The sequence below is a fragment of the Heptranchias perlo genome, chromosome 44, assembly GCF_035084215.1.
Source record: "Heptranchias perlo isolate sHepPer1 chromosome 44, sHepPer1.hap1, whole genome shotgun sequence".
NCBI lineage: Eukaryota > Metazoa > Chordata > Chondrichthyes > Hexanchiformes > Hexanchidae > Heptranchias > Heptranchias perlo.
The window spans coordinates 460041-481696 of record NC_090368.1 but is presented as its reverse complement, the minus strand read 5'-3'; the positions used below and the strand labels follow the sequence as shown (position 1 = coordinate 481696).

General features: G+C 50.6%; 2 protein-coding genes across 3 annotated transcripts in view; one reads left to right on the top strand and one right to left on the bottom strand.

Moving 5' to 3' along the window:
- polr3c (polymerase (RNA) III (DNA directed) polypeptide C) overlaps nt 1-3548 on the top strand; it is a 14995-nt gene extending 11447 nt beyond the window's left edge. Inside the window, exons 11-15 of the mRNA XM_067975815.1 lie at nt 184-285; nt 1489-1538; nt 2408-2557; nt 2799-2894; nt 3193-3548. Of these exons, the coding sequence (XP_067831916.1) occupies nt 184-285; nt 1489-1538; nt 2408-2557; nt 2799-2894; nt 3193-3205 (411 nt within the window). The 3' untranslated portion in view covers nt 3206-3548. The remainder of the gene's footprint in view (nt 1-183; nt 286-1488; nt 1539-2407; nt 2558-2798; nt 2895-3192) is intronic.
- Nucleotides 3547-21656, bottom strand: LOC137306544 (E3 SUMO-protein ligase PIAS3-like). 2 transcript variants are annotated; one of them, XM_067975813.1, is made up of 15 exons: nt 21577-21656; nt 18710-19169; nt 18058-18142; nt 17123-17173; nt 15434-15524; nt 14224-14358; nt 13962-14067; nt 11951-12024; nt 9761-9921; nt 8958-9091; nt 8467-8641; nt 7904-8043; nt 6471-6508; nt 5910-5996; nt 3547-5357 (listed from the first exon to the last, which is right to left on the bottom strand). In XM_067975813.1, exons 1-15 carry the CDS (start codon nt 21598-21600, stop codon nt 5085-5087), a joined length of 2034 nt encoding a protein of 677 aa, XP_067831914.1. In that variant the 5' UTR covers nt 21601-21656; the 3' UTR covers nt 3547-5084. The 2 variants fall into 2 exon arrangements, with proteins under 2 accessions (XP_067831914.1, XP_067831915.1); XM_067975814.1 differs by lacking the exon at nt 5910-5996.

Below are 21656 nucleotides of genomic sequence, written 5' to 3'. Positions count from 1 at the left end.
GCCCCACCCCACCCCACCCCGGGTCTCTGGCCACGCCCGCCCCGGGTCTCTGGCCACCTCCGTCTCGCTCTCACTGTCCGTCTGAGTGCTGGCCTGGGACTGACACTTCCAACAGTCACACGTTTGAGGCCCTATCCTCCATTTTATGCATCATGTTCCAGCTTTCACTCTTTTTCCTTCCAGGAAATTCCAAAAACGCCTGACCACGCGCCTTCCAGAACCTTCTATCTGTACACAGTCAACTTACTGCCAACGGCACGCATGATTCTACAGCGGTGTTACAAGGTAACCATGGCAACAGAGTGTAACCCGAACCCCTCGATTAGATTCCAGTCTGTAACTCACTCCCGGGTATCTGTTATTCTATATATAAACCCCCCCGAACCCCTCGATTAGATTCCAGCCTGTAACTCACTCCCGGGTATCTGTTATTCTATATATAAACCCCCCGAACCCCTCGATTAGATTCCAGCCTGTAACTCACTCCCGGGTATCTGTTATTCTATATATAAACCCTCCGAACCCCTCGATTAGATTCCAGTCTGTAACTCACTCCCGGGTATCTGTTATTCTATATATAAACCCCCCGAACCCCTCGATTAGATTCCAGCCTGTAACTCACTCCCGGGTATCTGTTATTCTATATATAAACCCCCCGAACCCCCCGATTAGATTCCAGTCTGTAACTCACTCCCGGGTATCTGTTATTCAATATATAAACCCCCCCGAACCCCTCGATTAGATTCTAGTCTGTAACTCACTCCCGGGTATCTGTTATTCTATATATAAACCCCCCGAACCCCTCGATTAGATTCCAGTCTGTAACTCACTCCCGGGTATCTGTTATTCTATATATAAACCCCCCGAACCCCTCGATTAGATTCCAGCCTGTAACTCACTCCCGGGTATCTGTTATTCTATATTTCAACCCCCCCGAACCCCTCGATTAGATTCCAGTCTGTAACTCACTCCCGGGTATCTGTTATTCTATATTTCAACCCTCCGAACCCCTCGATTAGATTCCAGTCTGTAACTCACTCCCGGGTATCTGTTATTTTATATATAAACCCCCCGAACCCCTCGATTAGATTCCAGCCTGTAACTCACTCCCGGGTATCTGTTATTCTATATATAAACCCCCCCGAACCCCTCGATTAGATTCCAGTCTGTAACTCACTCCCGGGTATCTGTTATTCTATATATAAACCCCCCCGAACCCCTCGATTAGATTCCAGTCTGTAACTCACTCCCGGGTATCTGTTATTCTATATATAAACCCCCCGAACCCCTCGATTAGATTCCAGCCTGTAACTCACTCCCGGGTATCTGTTATTCTATATATAGACCCCCCCGAATCCCTCGATTAGATTCCAGCCTGTAACTCACTCCCGGGTATCTGTTGTTCTATATACTTAAATCCCCTGCCCTGTTGTGACGCTCTCTCCTGTTGGGACTGACTCCTTTGTTTTTTATTGTTTTACTTCACAGACTGTGGTTAATCTGATCGATAGGCGAGAGTACGAAACCCGAGAGAACAAGTGAGTGGCAAATGAGTGAGTGGTGATTGGTGGAAATCCAGGTCCTGGGGCTGAGCCCAAGGAGAGTGCTGGGCAGTTGGGATCCCACTTACCAGACTGGGTCACGGAGAGATGATGAGGTAAATCAGGAAGTGGGGGTTAGGTGACACCAAGCTTGCGATTTGAAGGACTGCAGATTGTAAAAGGGAAACTGCAGCATGGAGAATGAGTGGGAGTCGGAGATGGTGCGGTGAGGCCTGAGGATGCAGGGAGTGTGGTGGGGGGGGGAGAACTCCTCTGCCCTCTTTTGAATAGGGCCGTTGGGATCTTCATATCCAAGTTGCTGGTTAAGTGGCAATGAGAATATTGTGCCCAGTTTTGGGAAGAATATTGGAGCCGTGGAGAGACTCACAGACGAGAGAGGAGAATCCGGAGTGCTGTTAATCATGAACGTAGTTAAGAGGAAGTCTGATGTTTACATTGAAATCCATAGACGTTACAACATGGAAACAAACCATTCGGCCCCTCCAGTCTGTCAGTATCTATGATTCCATGAAAAAAGACTCAATTTTTCAAGTCTTTCCACATATTTATATTTCCTTATTCCAGGCTGCACCCTCTCTATTGCCTCAATATCCCTCCTATAGTGTGGAGCCCAATACAGCTCAAGACTCTGACTGAGGTCTCATTAAGATAATATTATTAATCATAATAAAAATCATAATTAAGTTATCAAACTTAATGGGAGAATTTTAAGAGGCTATGGGGGAATGGACAGGGAAGTGAGAGCCTGCACAGGGCGATAGGCCAAATGGCCCCTCTCTGTGCCGTAAGATTCTATGGTTCCAGGTCCGTTGTGTAACGAGTGTGATTTTAATTTCTCCTTTCAGGCGGCTCCTGGAGAAGTCTCAGCGAATCGAAGCCATCATCGCATCGATGCAGGCAACAGGGGCAGAGGAGCTGCAGTTGCAGGAAATTGAGGAGATGATCACAGCTCCTGAACAGCAGCAGCTGGAAACACTGAAACACAACGTCAACATGTGAGGGGCCGGAGAGGGGGGTTGCTGGGGCAGGAGGGGTGGGGGGGGGGGGGAAGTCAGCAATTTCAAAGCTCTTAATCGGCCTGAATATTCTCCAGCTGATGCTGGCTGTCTAGGCCCACGTATAAAGAACGGCCACTTGGGTGAGCTCCTGGGGAACCATTCAGCACCTTCAGGATGGGGAGGCGGGGGGGTGACAATTACACGTTAGAGGTGGGCCTGACTCTCTGATCTTTTTCAGGTTGGATTCGAGTGAGAATCAGGTGGATGAGACTATATTTATGCTGGAATCCTACATCAACACCACCCGCATCGAGAAAGAGGCACCAAATAAACGGTAAACTGGAGGCACTAAGGATCAGATCTGTAGGAACCCAGGGAGTACGACAGTCGCTCATTGAATGTGTGGTTTACTGGCCAGTCTGCTGAGTGAGAGGACACTTAACAGCTGACTGTGTAAACCCCAGTGTGTGTTTTAGGTTTTTCTTTTGTCAGATTGATTAATAAAAGATGTCTTTAAAATGAAGCTTACTGTGGAGTGTCCAGCAAAGCAGTGATGGTAACGTAGTTAAACGATGCAGCTAACTAGGGAATTGCAAGTTAGTAAATGAAATAATCAGTTAATCTGTTTGCAGCCACATCGATTGAGAGAGAAATGTTGACCCAACTCCCTGCCTGTCCAATAACGCTGAAGAATCTTCACAGCCACTGGAAGCTGAACCTAAATTTAATGTTTTGTCTGAAGGGTAACTGCTATACTGCCCTGGCTCAAACTCTACTTCCCACACACTGCAGCAAACCTCGAACCAGTGGAAGAGGAGATCAGAGCTGGTTGGTAAACCAGTCGAGTTCTCTAATACAGGAAGAAACTACAAATCAGGCCCAGGCAGTGTGGGTTTAACAGCTGGTGGGAAGCCTGCTGCAGGTGACAGCTTCCTCCGTTAACAGAAAATCCCTGTTGTGTGTTGATCAAATAAAAGCCCAACCTCTTTCCTGGTTTCCTCATCTTTTAATTGCATTTAACAGGATTGATACATCTCGAACACACAGAAAGATTCAGTGTGAATTCCTGCTCAGTGAATAATACCAAAACTAACTCTCCTTCCCTACTGTCCACATCTGCACCTCTCCCTTTACATCTGCTATGCTGTGTTGGCAATGCTCCACCCTGAATCCCCAGGGGCACTGAAGGGTGCCAGATGCTTTCAACTCTGGGCCCTGTGCCAGGCAAGAATCATCCTGTTGTCTGGTTGGTGTTGCTCACTGTAGGTAGCAGGTTATTCACTGACTGCTAACTGAAGAAAATGAGGTTAAATGTATAAATATCGAGGTATCAGCATGTAACAGGCATGAGTGTCTACCATTCCATAGTCATGTCCTGCCCACAGAGTATAGTCTTTGGAATTTTTTACATTTTAAATTTTGTTATAATATATTTACAAAATAGCTGCAACTGAAAATAGATCATTTGCTTTCTCTGTACAGAATGTTCATTTATAATTCTTTAAAAAAGATCATTTTAACATTGATTAAAATATATTGGAAATTACATTTAAAAAAGTGACAACATTTCCCCTCATCTCTGGGATTCCCTGTTGTGTCCAGAACACTCTATCCAGTCCTCTGGAATCTCTTCCCCACCTGACCTCGAGCATTGCTCCTGGTGGCTGGGATGAGCAAACAATGGGAGAACACTTTGAGGTGCTTAAAAGCAGGGTCACCCCCTTCACGCAGGTGTGTGTAGGGGGCGGGTATCACAGGCAGGCCCATCAACAGAAGCCCCTCAAAAACTCAGCTCAGTTCACAATCTGTTAATGCTTGTGAATCAACTGATCATTGAGAGACAAATGTTCATGGCTTCCTGTCAGCCATTCTGGGCCAAGAATCTCTACAGTTCTCCAAACTCTTCAATTATCCTTTGACTCACCAAGGGATCAAACTGTAAAAAGTACAGGCCTACATTAGGGTTAGGGCTCGGGCTAAACCACACCTTTGTAGAGCGTCATAGTCACCTCCCTTAACCTTCATACTCTGACCTCGTTCGCGCAAGGTAACACTCAACCCCAGTGGGCACTGCCCCTGTAGGATGTGCCGGTATAGAATCCTCCACACACAGGTGTAACTGCGAGCCCCTCCTCACACTGCGCAGGGACAGAGGAGGAGAGTCCAGCTTATAGGGCCAAGTCCAGAGCTTCAGCTGCAGGGATCAAATGGCAAAAAGTTAAACACCCACCTGCCAGAACATCACTGGCAAAAATAGTTTGGGAATTGCCGGTGAGGGCCTCGAGCACATCTGTATTGCAATGGGCAGGAAGTTGGGGCCCAGAGCTCTCCTGTGCTTACTGACGAATCACTGATCACTCACACCTGGTGACTGAGTGGTAAACCACTGGCCGAGACCGTGGCCAGTCACGCGCACACACTCCAGGTCAGATTAATGATATTAAATATCTTTTACACCAGTTTATAAAAGTGGATTGCGTTCCTGTTCTGATTCTCCGTTCTCGTTCATTATTGGTTTGTTTTCTTAGTCTAAAGAGATGATGTCCAGTATGTGCCCTGGGCTGGGACCTGTCCCACTGCTCAGGGCTCCGAGGCCAGGGGAACTGTGCTGACTCTCCCTCGCAACGCTGCCACACATGATGTTGCTGCTCCTGCTGGTTGTCCCTTGCACTCCACTCGTTGGGGTGAGGACAGGCTCCAGGAAATGTGGTGAGGCACTGAACTGGAAGAAGTGACTGAGAGAGGAGCGCATGGCATCCTGGTCATCGGAGGAGCTGGTGATAACTGAACTGTAGTGCTGCAGGGAAACGGAAAACACGCAATTGCTAAGACAGTCTTAATGACCAGAAATACTGCACCCACCCCCCCCCCTTCTTTCTCCCTGCATTGCAATGAGGATTCCACACCATCTCCTACTTCCAGGACCTCAACACTGTGGAACTCCTCCCCTCCCTCAGTCTACAGGCTTAGAATCATCAAAAATTTACGGCACAGAAGGAGGTCATTCGGCCCATCGTGTCCATGCCGGCCGAAAATGAGCCATCCAGCCTAATCCCACTTTCCAGCACTTGGTCTGTAGCCCTGTAGGTTACGGCATTTCAGGTACTTTTTAAATGAGTTGAGGGTTTCTGCCTCTACCACCCTTTCAGGCAGTGAGTTCCAGACCCCCACCGCCCTCTGAGTGAAAAAAAATTCTCCTCAGCTCCCCTCTAATCCTTCTACCAATCACTGTAAATCTATGCCCCCTGGTTATTGAGCTTTACTCTGTATCTAACTCCTGCTCCTGGCCAGCAGTAACTAATGCTAGTGCTGTGCACATATCAAAAATGACAGACCAGAAAATACCTACTGGCCCATCCAGCCTGTCCCACACTGTAGCGATGCCCCATGCATCACGATGCAGACACTCCCCACCCACCTGGAGCCTTGTGGTGATCTGAGGAGAGGCAAAAAACAAGATTCAAAACCCACAGCCAATTAGGGGGAAAATTCCTCTCCGACCGCCCCCTAGGCGATCGAAACTAGCCCAGGAGATCACGTCGTCCTTGATTTACATAACAGGACACTGACCTCTTGTACAGAGAAGAACAGTTGAAGCAATTGAGTGAATCAGTGTTCATCCCTGTTCCACATGTCCACTATTCCCTGTAAGTGTGACCCTGATTCTCTCTAACCTCTTCAGTTGAAATGACTGGTCTACATGAACACAATCTATTCCCTCCGTTATTATAAATAAAGGATTTAATCAGCACTTCTCTAAAGTGCAGAGAGACAGCTGGTTGAGGCTATCTGGGTAACTGAGATAGGAGGTGTATCAATCTCAGCACTAACACTCCTCACTGCAATGTGCAGAAAACACAACATACAGTTAAAAATATATATAACAGCACAGAGGCTCGATTTTACTCACCTGACTGTCTGCTTGTAAGAAGGAAAATAAATCTAAACCTGTGAGATAAACACAGAAACAGTCAGATTCTGCCGCAGACACTTGCACTCTGCAACATTCCCCGATGTGCTGCCTCAGTCATCATTACACTCTCGTTTGCCAATTGGTCAGAAGCATAGAAATAGGCAAGTTAGAAACTATCACCTCCCATTTCAGTCAGATAAACACCCACAGTCTGCAGGCGGAGTTAGCAGGGGCTGTAGCCCAGAATCAGTGTGAGATTCCAGCCGACACCAGGGGGGCTGTAACCCAGAGAGTCAGTGTGAGATTCCAGCCGACGCCAGGGGCTGTAACCCAGAGTCAGTGTGAGATTCCAGCTGACGCCAGGGGCTGTAGCCCAGAGTCAGTGTGAGATTCCAGCTGACGCCAGGGGCTGTAGCCCAGAGTCAGTGTGAGATTCCAGCTGACGCCAGGGGCTGTAGCCCAGAATCAGTGTGAGATTCCAGCCGACACCAGGGGCCGTAGCCCAGAGTCAGTGTGAGATTCCAGCCGACACCAGGGGCTGTAGCCCAGAGTCAGTGTGAGATTCCAGCCGACACCAGGGGCTCTAGCCCAGAGAGTCAGTGTGAGATTCCAGCCGACACCAGGGGCTGTAACCCAGAGTCAGTGTGAGATTCCAGCTGACGCCAGGGGCTGTAGCCCAGAGTCAGTGTGAGATTCCAGCTGACGCCAGGGGCTGTAGCCCAGAGTCAGTGTGAGATTCCAGCCGACACCAGGGGCCGTAGCCCAGAGTCAGTGTGAGATTCCAGCCGACACCAGGGGCTGTAGCCCAGAGTCAGTGTGAGATTCCAGCCGACACCAGGGGCTCTAGCCCAGAGAGTCAGTGTGAGATTCCAGCTGACACCAGGGGCCGTAGCCCAGAGAGTCAGTGTGAGATTCCAGCCGACACCAGGGGCCGTAGCCCAGAGTCAGTGTGAGATTCCAGCCGACACCAGGGGCTCTAGCCCAGAGAGTCAGTGTGAGATTCCAGCCGACACCAGGGGCCGTAGCCCAGAGTCAGTGTGAGATTCCAGCCGACACCAGGGGCTCTAGCCCAGAGAGTCAGTGTGAGATTCCAGCTGACACCAGGGGCCGTAGCCCAGAGTCAGTGTGAGATTCCAGCCGACACCAGGGGCTCTAGCCCAGAGTCAGTGTGAGATTCCAGCTGACACCAGGGGCCGTAGCCCAGAGTCAGTGTGAGATTCCAGCTGACACCAGGGGCCGTAGCCCAGAGTCAGTGTGAGATTCCAGCCGACACCAGGGGCCGTAGCCCAGAGTCAGTGTGAGATTCCAGCTGACACCAGGGGCCGTAGCCCAGAGTCAGTGTGAGATTCCAGCCGACACCAGAGGCCGTAGCCCAGAGTCAGAGCCTTCAGGGCACGAGAGGAGAAAATTGGAAAATGAAAGAAAGTTACCTTGAATGTCGGAGGGCAGCGGGGGCATGTGGTAGGAGAGGTGGTATTCTGGGATGGAGAGAGAGGAGAGGTAGTCTGTAGAAACCCCAGTGGTAGCTGGATTTTGAAGCATCGGAGGCAGTTGGTGAAGGTTCAGCAACCTGTTAAAAACCAATTATACTTTCATATACCCAACTAGAGCTGTACATCAGAACATAAGAAAGAGGAGGAGTAGGCCATTCGGCCCCTCGAGCCTGCTCCACCAGTCAATAAGATCATGGCTGATCTTTGACCTCAACTCCACTTTCCCGCCCGATCCCCATATCCCTTGATTCCCTTAGAGTCCAAATATCCATCGATCTCAGTCTTGAATATACTCAACGACTCAGCATCCACAGCCCTCTCGGGTAGAGAATTCCTAAGATTCGCAACCCTCTGAGTGAAGAAATTTTTCCTCATCTCGGTCCTAAACGTCCAACCCCTTATCCGAGACTATGACTCCTAGTTCTGGACTCTCCAGCCAGGGAAGTGACTTAAAACTGGAGAGAAAATTAGAAGATGAATTATTTTGAAAATTAACTCACTGTTTGTTGATTGCTGATGACAGATGTGTGGGGGTCACAATGGGACAGTGTCTCTTTACCGAAGGCTCCTCTTCATCCGATGAGCTGTCTAACGTTAGGTCAATCACCTCAGCATTCGTACTGCTTTGGGAGAAATATTTCCCTCGTGAGGATAGTTCCTTGTACATCGGGCAGGCTGGAAAGCAGAATATACATCACTATTTTCAGTCAATTTTCTCCCTAACTTTCTCCTTTCCTTCTCCTGGAAGTGCTGATCTCAGTGGGGAAGAGATGTGCAACACTCCAGTACCTCTCCCAAGCGACCATTCTTCATGTGTGAACAAAGACAAGAGTGAGAATAATTATCAGTCATGCCCGATCTTGTCCTTACTCAATGTCCACATTCACACTTACGCTCTAGTGATCAAGAGGTCCCATTGGCCCCCCACCGTTACCCTCTGTGCCCCCTTACTTTCCCTTACCCTCCTTCCCCCCCGTCACTCTCCCCTTACCCTCCGTGCTGCTGTAGGACGGCCAGCTGGGCTCTTGCTTTACTTTCTTTGGTTGCATAGGGCTCCAGGAGCCACCTTCCTTGAACAGGATCTCATCGCAGTGCGTGCACGAGTTGAGGATTTCCATGAAGAGTCTGCAGACAGAGAGGCAGGACTGAAACAGTTGGTTCTGAAATGGAAACTGCCTCTGGGTGGGGTCCACAAAGATACGAGAGCAAGAGCCGCACCACCGGACAGTCTCTCCTGGAGATCATGACTTGCTGGGTCATGGCTCGAGTGGCTCATTCTTCACACCTGAGCCGTAGACAAGAAGCATCAACAGGGCACTCAACCAGAGTGAGGGAGTTTACAGCCAAGCCCAATCCACTCCTTACCTGACTCCCACGTTGCTCTAATCGCTCTTACTCCCTTATGACTTCGGAAGCTAAACAGAGTTGGGCTTGGTCAGTATTTGGATGGGAGACCACTTGGTGCTGTAGGTTTTCAGATCAGCCATGATCTCATTGACTGGCGGAACAGACTTGAGGGGCTGAATGGCCTCCTTCTGTTCCTATATTCCTACCCAGAATCCACATACTAACACTGCAGCAGAGGTTACTAGATAGTGGTCTGGAGTGGAGACCTGAGTTGATGTTCCCCATCACAGACCCAATTGTGATGGCCCAGAGAATAGATGGAACCTGAATCCTTCCTGATCTGTGAGACTATGGACTACGCTGCAATGGGGAGAGGACAATGGGAAGCTCTTCAGTTGTCAAAACAGGAGATTAGTGTGTCACACACAATATACAGGCGTCCTGTACCCGTCAATGATCAGGTTCTCGTAGGGTGCTTTCTTGTCACAAACGGGGCAAACCCATGTCGCCTTCTTCTCATTCATCTGTAGGTAGAGGGCGGCGTCAAAGCACTGCAGGTGTGTGCAGGTCACTGCCCGGCACGGAATCGACAGCCTCATCTTTCCCAGCTATACAAACAACAAACAAGACTATTAGTCTGATTTATTAGAACATAAATGATATTTCAAGATTTCTTAGTCATCTGGTTGTAAACTTTAACACAACGAGTGGCAGAAAAAAAAACTGATTTACTTCCTTGTTTTTCTTCTTTCGCTGTAACAGAGCGAGAGTGCACAGGCCCGTCAGTTACACTGCTGACCACACACAGTTTGTTGGTGCCAGGTACTCCTCCGCACTCCCAATACTCCAGTGCTGCATGTGGGTGCAGCAAAGGAATGGGTAACGACATGTCAAACTCAGTGAACTGAACAGAAAACTACCTTCAGCAGCAAGGTGTCACAAAGTGCGTTGAGGAACAATGCCTTGTACTGACCCCCTTACACATACTCAACTGTCTGTAAATTACCTCCACCTTGCAGGAAATACTCACCATGACTGACTAAACAGGTCACATGGGTTACAAATACTCACCTACTGATTCCAGCTGTAACGGCTCCAAGTCAAAAATCAAATGCAGACAAAATGTATATTTTGGTCAGTTACACACAAAAGAAAGATGAGAAAAGACCCTCGGGCCCACCTTGAGCCCAAAACGTTGCAATCTTGTGCCCACTCTCTCCAAACACCCAGAATCCTAGCTCTGTGGAGGAGAAAACAAACTGTGGCCAATCTCAGGACGCGGCCTCCCCAGCTCCGCGCGGAGACCGCGGGCTCCCCACGACACGCCACTACATGCATATCTCCCAATTTTCTTGGGAACACAGACTATACAGGGCCAGAAACATCCACCTCCAACCCTCGGGTTGGTGCCAGAGGTCACAAACGTCTTATCCCACTTTATCTCTGGTCGATTTATAGCCAAAACTTCATCTATCACCGTGCAGATTATATTTTAAATGCAGATTCACCTTCTCTTTGATCACGTCCTAGAGCTTGCATTAATATTGGCCGCTCTGCGACCCAGTTTATCAATTCCCTTGGCCATCTTAAATAACTCAGTAAGGTCTCCTCTACTTTGCTTCTTTCCCAACGTAGACATCCCTGGTACCTTTACTCTTACCTCACTGCTCAGGCACCCAATCCCATTTCTAAAAGTTGTACTTTATAACCACACATCAATTAGGACGAGGCACGAGCCAGCCGAGAAATAACAGGACACGCAGGAGAGAAACGGAAGAAAAACAGGTGCTACTGGAAATCACGAGTGCGAAATATTTACATGGCCATGTCAGAAGAATGCAGGACAGAATGCAAAAATAGCATTAAATATCTACATTTTCTATAGTAAGGTCTGGCTACAGACTCCAGCCCCCTAGAAAAAGACATTGTGTCTCCAGCACTCACACCCATCAGAAATCCTGAGAGCCACCCATGTGGGGAGCAGAGGCTGTAATATTATTTTTGTGGGGCCCATCTCAAAGAATTTTGAAAATGACTATCTTAATTCATCCCATCCTCCATCAAAGTGGTAACCATCAATACTGCATCTTAGTGTTAGAAAGGTCAAAATACTCCCTCCAGACACAATCCAAATTTTAACGGGCATAATCTAGAATTGAACTGTTAAAAACACCCAACAGACTCAACACACTCATTATACTGTACAGAAATCCTAGTAAATGCCCAGGGTCAGGCCTGTGTAATCCACAGATATATAAATCCTTGGGACCGGTGCAGTAAACTGAAATACCGAAGGACAATCTTCAGTATAAAGGAGCTCTGTATTCCCATAGCTCAGCAACATGGCTCTACAACATTAGGGAGCCCTTATTAACATGTGTGAGGACGAGACCAGTGTGAATGGTCAGCATCCTGCACTGTATTCATAGCCCAGCCCACTATACCCAGCTGCTCTAGTGCCTTAGTGGAGGCAGGTGACAAATGCATTTCTCTGCAGCTCTTTATTTTTAACGACAGGCCAAATGATTTCAAAAATGGATTATAAAAATTGTATGTTTTGAAAAACAAAGCCTCATTTGTGTATGAAATGACTCTCCACCTGCTCTGGAATAAATGAACTATCAGAAAGGTACATACTGGGCAGATGAGCGAAACTCGTAAACTTGTCGTAGCGATCTCGCTGTCTGGATCTGCAGTTAGCTTCTCTTTGACTGTAATAAAGACAAGGAAATAAGAGTTCAATTCCACAGGGACTCGCAATACGATCCACACCCCAAATAACCCAGCAGCAAAGATTTTTCATCAAATCCTGTATCTGAAGGCAATGACTCCTGTTGATGTCGGATACCAGAGGTGCGACCACCATGTGTGAGCGTGGACAGTGAGTGCCAACAGGATATGGGAACAGGCGAGCCCAGTGTGCACACACATGTACTTCACAGCAGGGGCCACTGGATAGGGATCAGGAGCAGGAATCCTAGCCGGTTTCTCCCCTCACTAACCCAAGGACACCGAGACTAACTGTATTGCTGCTACCAACGCCCCACCTGAGAAACACATCGTTTTTGAAGGTACTTCTTTTGAGATGTCCGGGTTCAAGCAGAACAGAACAGAACGGCTGTGGCTCTCCCACAGGACCTCCTGGACCCTATCTTAATCCAGAGTGACACCAAGTCCACGCTAGCATCTCCCACAGGACCTCCTGGACGTGAACCCAGAGCTAGCGCCCAGGCCCCACGATAAAATTGCCCTGACAGTAACACCAAACAGTTTAAATCAGGAATGAAACATGATTTGGTGCCCTACAGGCTGGCAGTCCCCTGCCTCCCTGCAATATACAGACATTGATACCTCTCTGCACGGGTTGGAAATTTCCATGATAATCAGTCCCAGAAACACTTTTACTGCAGAATACAGATTAATTTCTATTCATAGTTGTTTTATTATTAGTTTCCTCTTGTTAAGTCCCATCCCAATTCAAACCCATACTCTCACCCACCAGGCTCAGAGTCACTATGCAAATCTCCCAGGAGAAGTGTGCCAGCCAGTTCAGACACACTGCCTCTCTACCAGGAAACCTCCTGCTCCAATACCTCCATGAGGCTCTGCCAAGGTCAGCAGCTCACCATGTGGTTCGAATTCCTGCCGCCAAGCCATACAAAAGCACTAGGCCTCCTTTCAGTGCTCAGAAGCCAGTGACTGTCACGTGAGATGGGGCACTGACTCTCGCTGGGCTACAGCTCAGCCCACTGGCTGAGAGTGCTCTACTGAGCATTGAGGGATTCGTGACCGTAGGAGCCACTGTAACCGAACCAGATCCTGTCCCCACCTGATGCTCACATTACTTGCCATCAGGGATCACTAGATAGTGACCGGGAGCTGGAACCCGACATTCCCCAGTGTCCAGGATCAGGAACCTGACATTCCCCAGTGTCCAGGATCAGGAACCCGACATTCCCCAGTGTCCATGATCAGGAACCCGACATTCCCCAGTGTCCAGGATCAGGAACCCGACATTCCCCAGTGTCCAGGATCAGGAACCCGACATTCCCCAGTGTCCAGGATCAGGAACCCGACATTCCCCAGTGTCCAGGATCAGGAACCCGACATTCCCCAGTGTCCAGGATCAGGAACCCGACATTCCCCAGTGTCCAGGATCAGGAATGCGATATTCCCCAGTGTCCAGGATCAGGAACCCGACATTCCCCAGTGTCCAGGATCAGGAACCCGACATTCCCCAGTGTCCAGGATCAGGAACCCGACATTCCCCAGTGTCCAGGATCAGGAATGCGATATTCCCCAGTGACCAGGAGCTGGAACCCGATATTCCCCAGTCCCAGCCCAGAGACACTGAGGCCAATTGTAGGATCCCTACTGTTGCTCCAGCTAACAGCAAACTGAAGACAGACTGGGATAGAAGGTGGGATGTTCCCAGTCTGTGTGGCTCAGTATCACACCACACAGTGTGCTTAACCACAGAGCCATTGGGGAATGAGAGGGCAATCCCAGAAGGAAACACTCAAGAGAAAATATTTCCTACAGGGAGAGGAACCTGGAATTTCCCAAGTACACAGGATGTTTTAAGAGAGCAGCACTGCTGGTGATACCAGTTCACGTTAGTGCCACGGACCCCACCCATCGCGCTTACTCAGAGCCCGTGAGTGGTCGGGGTTCCGGATCCCTTTGCCTCGCAATCTTTGCAGTAGCGTTGCCGACGTCAGCTGTTTGACCAGATATACGGAAACAGAGTAATTCTGTTCAATAAAACAAGAAAGAAAGATCATCAGCAAATAAGCTAAAAGAGAAAGGAAAATAAGAGCCACAGAAGAACCAAGTCTTCACTGAACTCAGAGCAAGATAAAGAGCGAGGACAATTAATCACTGATGGTCACACTGAAGCCAGGACTCACCCTGCCATACTCGGAGGACCAGTTGACAGTGATCATATTGGGGACTGTAGCCGTCAGCTTGACCAGCGAAGTAATATTGACTGGGCGACTTGGTCTCTTTGGCTCGACACCATTTTTAGTGGGTGGAAGATAACTCTAGAAAGAAAGAGGCTCATTGATTACAGGGCAACTTTACACAAGGGCTTTCAGGAAGAGGAAAAGGCCACAAAGTCCAAAAAGCTTGTCCCCTTTTCAGAGATCTACCTCACCCACAAGCCTTTTCATTAATTAAGTGGATCCCTTCACTCTCCAGAGACTTCCCCCCAATCACTCAGCAAGTTCATTCACTGAGTAGAACAGGAATATCCCATGTCCTATCCTGCTCTGTGTTCTGTTACTCTATTGCTCAGCTTCAAAAGCAGTTTTTTGAACTGCACAAGGGTTTTCAGAGAAGCAGACCCTGTTCAAAGGTAAACAAAGATTTGACTCGGAAAACTGATTGCATTGCCGCAGAACAAGATCTCTTATTTAACAGGCTTTTGACCTCAATCTGGAGCCGTGTGACGGAGGGAAGTTACCCCATTCCAGACTTTGTCAGTACGTATTCTCAGATTCATGGTGCAGCTCACGGTGAGTCAGGGTATGATGTTTTCTAATGTGGAGATTATCAGAGTAACAAGGAAAATGTAACATGAAGTAAGAACAACAAAAGGAAATACTTTTGTCTTGTTTTAGATTAGTAGAGGGCCTCCTCTGTCACAAGACATAAGGAGATTTACCTCTTTTGTGAATAGGAGCTAAATAATTGCCTAGGTGGTGCAGAGGTTTCTTTAGTAATGGTGTATGGCTGGCACTACCTTTTGAATTAAGCTGCCAGTCATTTAAATCTAACATGTCCCACAACTGTTGAGAGTTTCTAAAAAGTTGAATTGAATGGATTGGAGAAACAGGTTAGGCCACTTAACTCAAACAGTTGGAAGGACTACAAGAAAATGCTGCCTATACTCCTGTTAATCCAAAGTTATTTTTTGCTTGAAAATATTTTAAATTATCCGTCACAAGGAGCTTTTTGCTCAACTTCATTCAAATTAACAGATAATCAAAATGAAGTAACTTCGTATTGAGAGTCGAGGTGGTGCTGGCGAGCAGCTAGGTGTAGGTGGGAGGTCGAGGTCGAGACGGGAGGTCAAAGGGTCAGGGTCGAGGTCAAGGATGTTTCTGAAACACTTACCGGTAAAGGGCAGAGTTTCCCATTCACTTTCACAAATAAATTAGGAGGAAAGTAATCCTCCTGAGGGCAGCTGGTCTCACACAAGCAAAACCTGTGGAGAAAGAAACCAAGTCACATTGTAATTAATGCAGCAACACCTCACCGAACTCTCAATATAACACACTCATACACCCCGCACCCCAATAATGCACCAAAGGATTGTGGAAACCTGGAACTCTCCCCAAAAAGGCTGTGGATTTTGGGGTCAACTGAAATTTTCAGTCCTGTGTTTCAAATGGATCTCAGTCCTGAGGGTATTGATGGACTTGGGTCAAAGGCGGGTAAAAGGGGTTGAGGTACAGATCAGCCATGATCTAAATGGATGGCAGAGCAGGCTCGAGGGGTTGAATGGCCTATTCCTATGTTCTACACACACATTCAGGGACATCTCACACCCCAACAGAGCACCATATATATATATATATATATACACACACACACACTCAAGGACAACCACATCCAGCACAGAATTCATCCCAAATTCATTCCCGTCCCTACAAACTCATCTTCTCCACCCCCCCTCCCAGAAATGTAATAATCACATAATAAAACAAGATAATGAAGTAGATTGAACTGTTCTTTTTATTCATTCATGGGATGTGGGCGTCGCTGGCAAGGCCGGCATTTATTGCCCATCCCTAATTGCCCTCGAGAAGGTGGTGGTGAGCCGCCTTCTTGAACCGCTGCAGTCCGTGTGGTGACGGTTCTCCCACAGTGCTGTTAGGAAGGGAGTTCCAGGATTTTGACCCAGCGACGATGAAGGAACGGCGATATATTTCCAAGTCAGGATGGTGTGTGACTTGGAGGGGAACGTGCAGGTGGTGTTGTTCCCATGTGCCTGCTGCTCTTGTCCTTCTAGGTGGGAGAAGTCGCGGGTTTGGGAGGTGCTGTCGACGAAGCCTTGGCGAGTTGCTGCAGTGCATCCTGTGGATGGTGCACACTGCAGCCACTGTGCGCCGGTGGTGAAGGGAGTAAATGTTTAGGGTGGTGGATGGGGTGCCAATCAAGCGGGCTGCTTTGTCCTGGATGGTGTCGAGCTCCTTGAGTGTTGTTGGAGCTGCATTCATCCAGGCAAGTGGAGAGTATTCCATCACACTCCTGACTTGTGCCTTGTAGATGGTGGAAAGGCTTTGGGGAGTCAGGAGGTGAGTCACTCGCTGCAGAATACCCAGCCTCTGACATGCTCTTGTAGCCATAGTATTTATATGGCTGGTCCAGTTAAGTTTCTGGTCAATGGTGACCCCCAGGATGTTGATGGTGGGGGATTCGGCGACAGTAATGCCGTTGAATGTCAAGGGGAGGTGATTAGACTCTCTCTTGTTGGAGATGGTCATTGCCTGGCACATATCTGGCACGAATGTCACTTGCCACTGCCTCCAGCTCGCCCTCTTCCTCGCCCAGAAAGTGCCTCACCCCCTCTTTCAACAGCTCCTTCCCACCCCACACCCCAAGCTGGACATTTCAGCTGAGATTCATTTTGCAGGAATCCAAGAGAGATCGACACTCCTGCTCAGGAATATTGCCGGTATCGCCTCCTTGCTGTGGATCAACACCCAGCCTTTCATCACTCAGAATGAGAATCTCTGTCCTCGCACAGCACATTGGCAAGTCCATTAACAATCCGCTTGGACAAGAACTTGTGACCCTTACCTCAGCTGCACCTGTACCGTGTAATCACCTTTTGCTCCAAGTAACAAGTCTCTGAAAGGAAGGAAACTGCTTGTTTAATCAATCACTTCACTGGGTGAGCAGTGTTCAGAAGGGATGTTATCTTAAAACCCATAATACGTCACTACCTGGCATTTTAGGCTTGCAAGTTAAATTCTGTATCGCTCTCAACAGCTTAGTGTGTAAACGCAGCATTGGTGCAGCAGCCAGCTACACAGTTGCCAGTATGTGCGGAGTCAACTCCTCTCAGCCAGAGGGATAGTGGGAGGGAGACAGTCAGACTAGGATCTCACCCCTGGTGACCATCCAGGAGCCCCGTTGGAGGACAGGGTGTCCTCGTGTATAAATATCCCATACTCACCATTCAGCTTCACACATGAAAAATGATCGCTTGTGTGAAACACCTTGGGCTCAGATGGGATATGCTGCTTACCAGATTGTGGCAGGTTTTACAGGTGATCGATCTCCAGTGCTGAGGGTACGAACAGTGCGCAGCAGGTGTGACTGTAGCAGCAAAATACCAGACCAATTTCCCTGGCCAGCTGGGGCCATCTGATTTTCCCTCTCATTACAGTGACCACTCAAAGTGGCAAAGGTTAGATTAGTTCGGAGAGAGGGATTCGACTGCACCTTCCCAAGCTGTTCAGTGTGAGTGCTCGACCCCACGCATCCCTCCGCGCCCCCCACATCCCTCCGCGCCCCCCACATCCCTCAACTCCACCTAGCCTCCACATCCCTCAACCCTGCCGTTGCATCAAATTCTTCAGTCCCTTCTCTCTCCAGGAACACATCTAATTGTTCTCTACCTATTTCAAAGACCTGCTCTGGCCAATTACTCCATCCTTTGGGTGAAAAAGTTTTGCCTGTTCTCATACTTGATGGAAAAACACAGGACAATTGAGAGCTGAGAATCTCACCTGGAGGAGCAGATCTGCTGAACCTGTTGTGGAGTTAACGCAAATGTAACAATTGCCTCTTCGAACCGCTGCCCATTACTTGAGGCTGCCAAGAAAACAGCGAGATTAACATGGAGACACACCTTGATTTGCTTAAAGAGGTGAAACAGGCCCCAGAAGCAAAGTATCTTCATTAATTTACTCTCCTGAGGACAATGGTTCTTGTTGGGGTTCCAACGGTACCCCCCGCCCTCCAATTCTTCACTCAACTCGCCCGCCGACCCCGCCCTCGCACAGCTCGCCCGCTGACCCTGTCCTCACCAACAACCACAACAGCGTATGGGAAGATTTGTTTGGTACCTAACCTGTGCTATGTCTGATATGGAAGTGTTTCATGGGACAGTGTCGACCAGACTGCGCCAGGAATAGAAAGAAGATCATTGCTTCGCATTATCAGGTCTCACAAAGTCCCCAAATCCACCCGTTCTCCCACTGACAATAATCCTTTAGAACTATATAAAACTCTGATGCCTGTTTCAGCTGTGCTGGTCAGACAGGAATAATGGAATATTTTAGACAGAATCAGGATTGCACAGATTTCATAATTTCCAAATGAACAAATGATCACATTGTGATATGTTGGGGTCAGTTTGCTGGCTTGGTATGTCCTTACCCAAAGTGGTTGGCTTGGTCAGCTCGTCGTAGATATCATAAAATGGCAGTCTCCTCATTTTGACGTCTGGGTGTACTGGAGGCGATAGGTGTTGCAAGTCTATTTCGCGTTTTGGCGTGAGCATACTGAGGGGAGAGAGCAGTGGGGTCAGCAAGGCAGAGGCAGCAGAGGCACTATAGTGAAGCTGAGGGCTACTGCCCTGAGCCAGTGATCCACTGGCCGACGGGAGCCCTGCAGCTGTCTGGACAGACAGTAAGGGAAGATCCATAGCAGTGAGGTTCTTGCGTGGAAAGCGTCGCCTGTAGAGCTCTTTGATTTTCATCTGCACGGCCGGACTGCAGCCGGATTTCAGCATATGCAGGACTTTGGTCAGCAGCTCGTGTTTACGGCCACACTTGTTCCGGCCGGAGAAGCCCAGAAGCACTTGCAGTTCCGACACTCTAAAGCTCATCACCATGTGCTGCAAAAAGGAAAAATACAAGGAAAAGGGGATTACTGTCTTCTGAGCATGGTACCCCCCCCAACTCCGCCCATCCATCCATTCCCCCCCCCACTCCCCCCCCATCCATCCATCCATCCCCCCCCTCCCCCCATCCATCCCCCCCCTCCCCCCATCCATCCATCTCCCCCCCCCCCCCATCCATCCATCTCCCCCCCCCCCCCATCCATCCATCTCCCCCCCCCCATCCATCCATCTCCCCCCCCCCCCATCCATCCATCTCCCCCCCCCATCCATCCATCTCACCCCCCCCCCATCCATCCATCTCACCCCCCCCCCCATCCATCCATCCATCCATCTCCCCCCCCCATCCATCCATCTCACCCCCCCCCCATCCATCCATCTCCCCCCCCCCATCCATCCATCCATCTCCCCCCCCCATCCATCCATCCATCTCCCCCCCCCATCCATCCATCTCACCCCCCCCCCCATCCATCCATCCATCTCACCCCCCCCCCATCCATCCATCCATCTCACCCCCCCCCCCATCCATCCATCCATCTCCCCCCCCCCCATCCATCCATCCATCTCCCCCCCCCCATCCATCCATCTCCCCCCCCCCCATCCATCCATCTCCCCCCCCCATCCATCCATCTCACCCCCCCCCCCATCCATCCATCCATCTCACCCCCCCCCCCATCCATCCATCCATCTCACCCCCCCCCCCATCCATCCATCCATCTCACCCCCCCCCCCCATCCATCCATCTCACCCCCCCCCATCCATCCATCTCACCCCCCCCCCCCCATCCATCCATCTCCCCCCCCCCCCATCCATCCATCTCACCCCCCCCCCCCCATCCATCCATCTCCCCCCCCCCCCATCCATCCATCTCCCCCCCCCATCCATCCATCCATCTCACCCCCCCCCATCCATCCATCTCCCCCCCCCATCCATCCATCCATCTCACCCCCCCCCATCCATCCATCTCACCCCCCCCCATCCATCCATCTCACCCCCCCCCCCCCATCCATCCATCTCCCCCCCCATCCATCCATCTCCCCCCCCCATCCATCCATCTCCCCCCCCCCCATCCATCCATCTCCCCCCCCCCCATCCATCCATCTCACCCCCCCCCCCATCCATCCATCTCCCCCCCCCATCCATCCATCTCCCCCCCCCATCCATCCATCTCCCCCCCCCATCCATCCATCTCACCCCCCCCCCATCCATCCATCTCACCCCCCCCCCCATCCATCCATCTCACCCCCCCCCCCCATCCATCCATCCATCCCCCCCCCCATCCATCCATCTCCCCCCCCCCCATCCATCCATCTCACCCCCCCCATCCATCCATCTCACCCCCCCCCCCATCCATCCATCTCACCCCCCCCCCCCCATCCATCCATCTCCCCCCCCCCCATCCATCCATCTCCCCCCCCCCCATCCATCCATCTCCCCCCCCCCCATCCATCCATCTCCCCCCCCCCCATCCATCCATCTCCCCCCCCCCCATCCATCCATCTCCCCCCCCCCCATCCATCCATCTCCCCCCCCCCCATCCATCCATCTCCCCCCCCCCATCCATCCATCTCCCCCCCCCCCATCCATCCATCTCCCCCCCCCCCATCCATCCATCTCCCCCCCCCCCATCCATCCATCTCCCCCCCCCCCATCCATCCATCTCCCCCCCCCCCATCCATCCATCTCCCCCCCCCCCATCCATCCATCTCCCCCCCCCCCATCCATCCATCTCCCCCCCCCCATCCATCCATCTCCCCCCCCCCCATCCATCCATCTCCCCCCCCCCCATCCATCCATCTCCCCCCCCCCATCCATCCATCTCCCCCCCCCATCCATCCATCCATCTCACCCCCCCCCCATCCATCCATCCATCTCACCCCCCCCCCCCATCCATCCATCTTACACCACTCCCCCCATCTCCCATCTGGCCTTACGAGTGCACCCGATACACCCGCCCAGATGCTGCGCGCGCTCCACACACCCCGCCCCCTTCGCTATTGCGCGCTCTCGACACCCCGCCCCCCTTCGCTATTGCGCGCGCTCCACACACCCCGCCCCCTTCGCTATTGCGCGCTCTCGACACACCCCCCCCTTCGCTATTGCGCGCGCTCCACACACCCCGCCCCCTTCGCTATTGCGCGCTCTCGACAGACCCCGCCCCCCCTTCGCTATTGCGCGCTCTCGACACACCCCCCCCTTCGCTATTGCGCGCTCTCGACACACCCCCCCCTTCGCTATTGCGCGCGCTCTCGACACACCCCGCCCGTCTGACGCCTTTTCGGTATCATCGGGATGGGGGAGGGGACAGAGGCCGTTCCCAGACTCCCCTCTACCACACATCTATGGCCGGCATTAACGATGGCTGTGCCCGATCCCGCGATCCGCGATCCCCCCGATCACCAACCTTTAATTCTGCGCCATCCGCCATCTCCAGACATCTCCCCAACCTCTAGGCAGCTACGTGACGTTTTGGCGACGTCATCG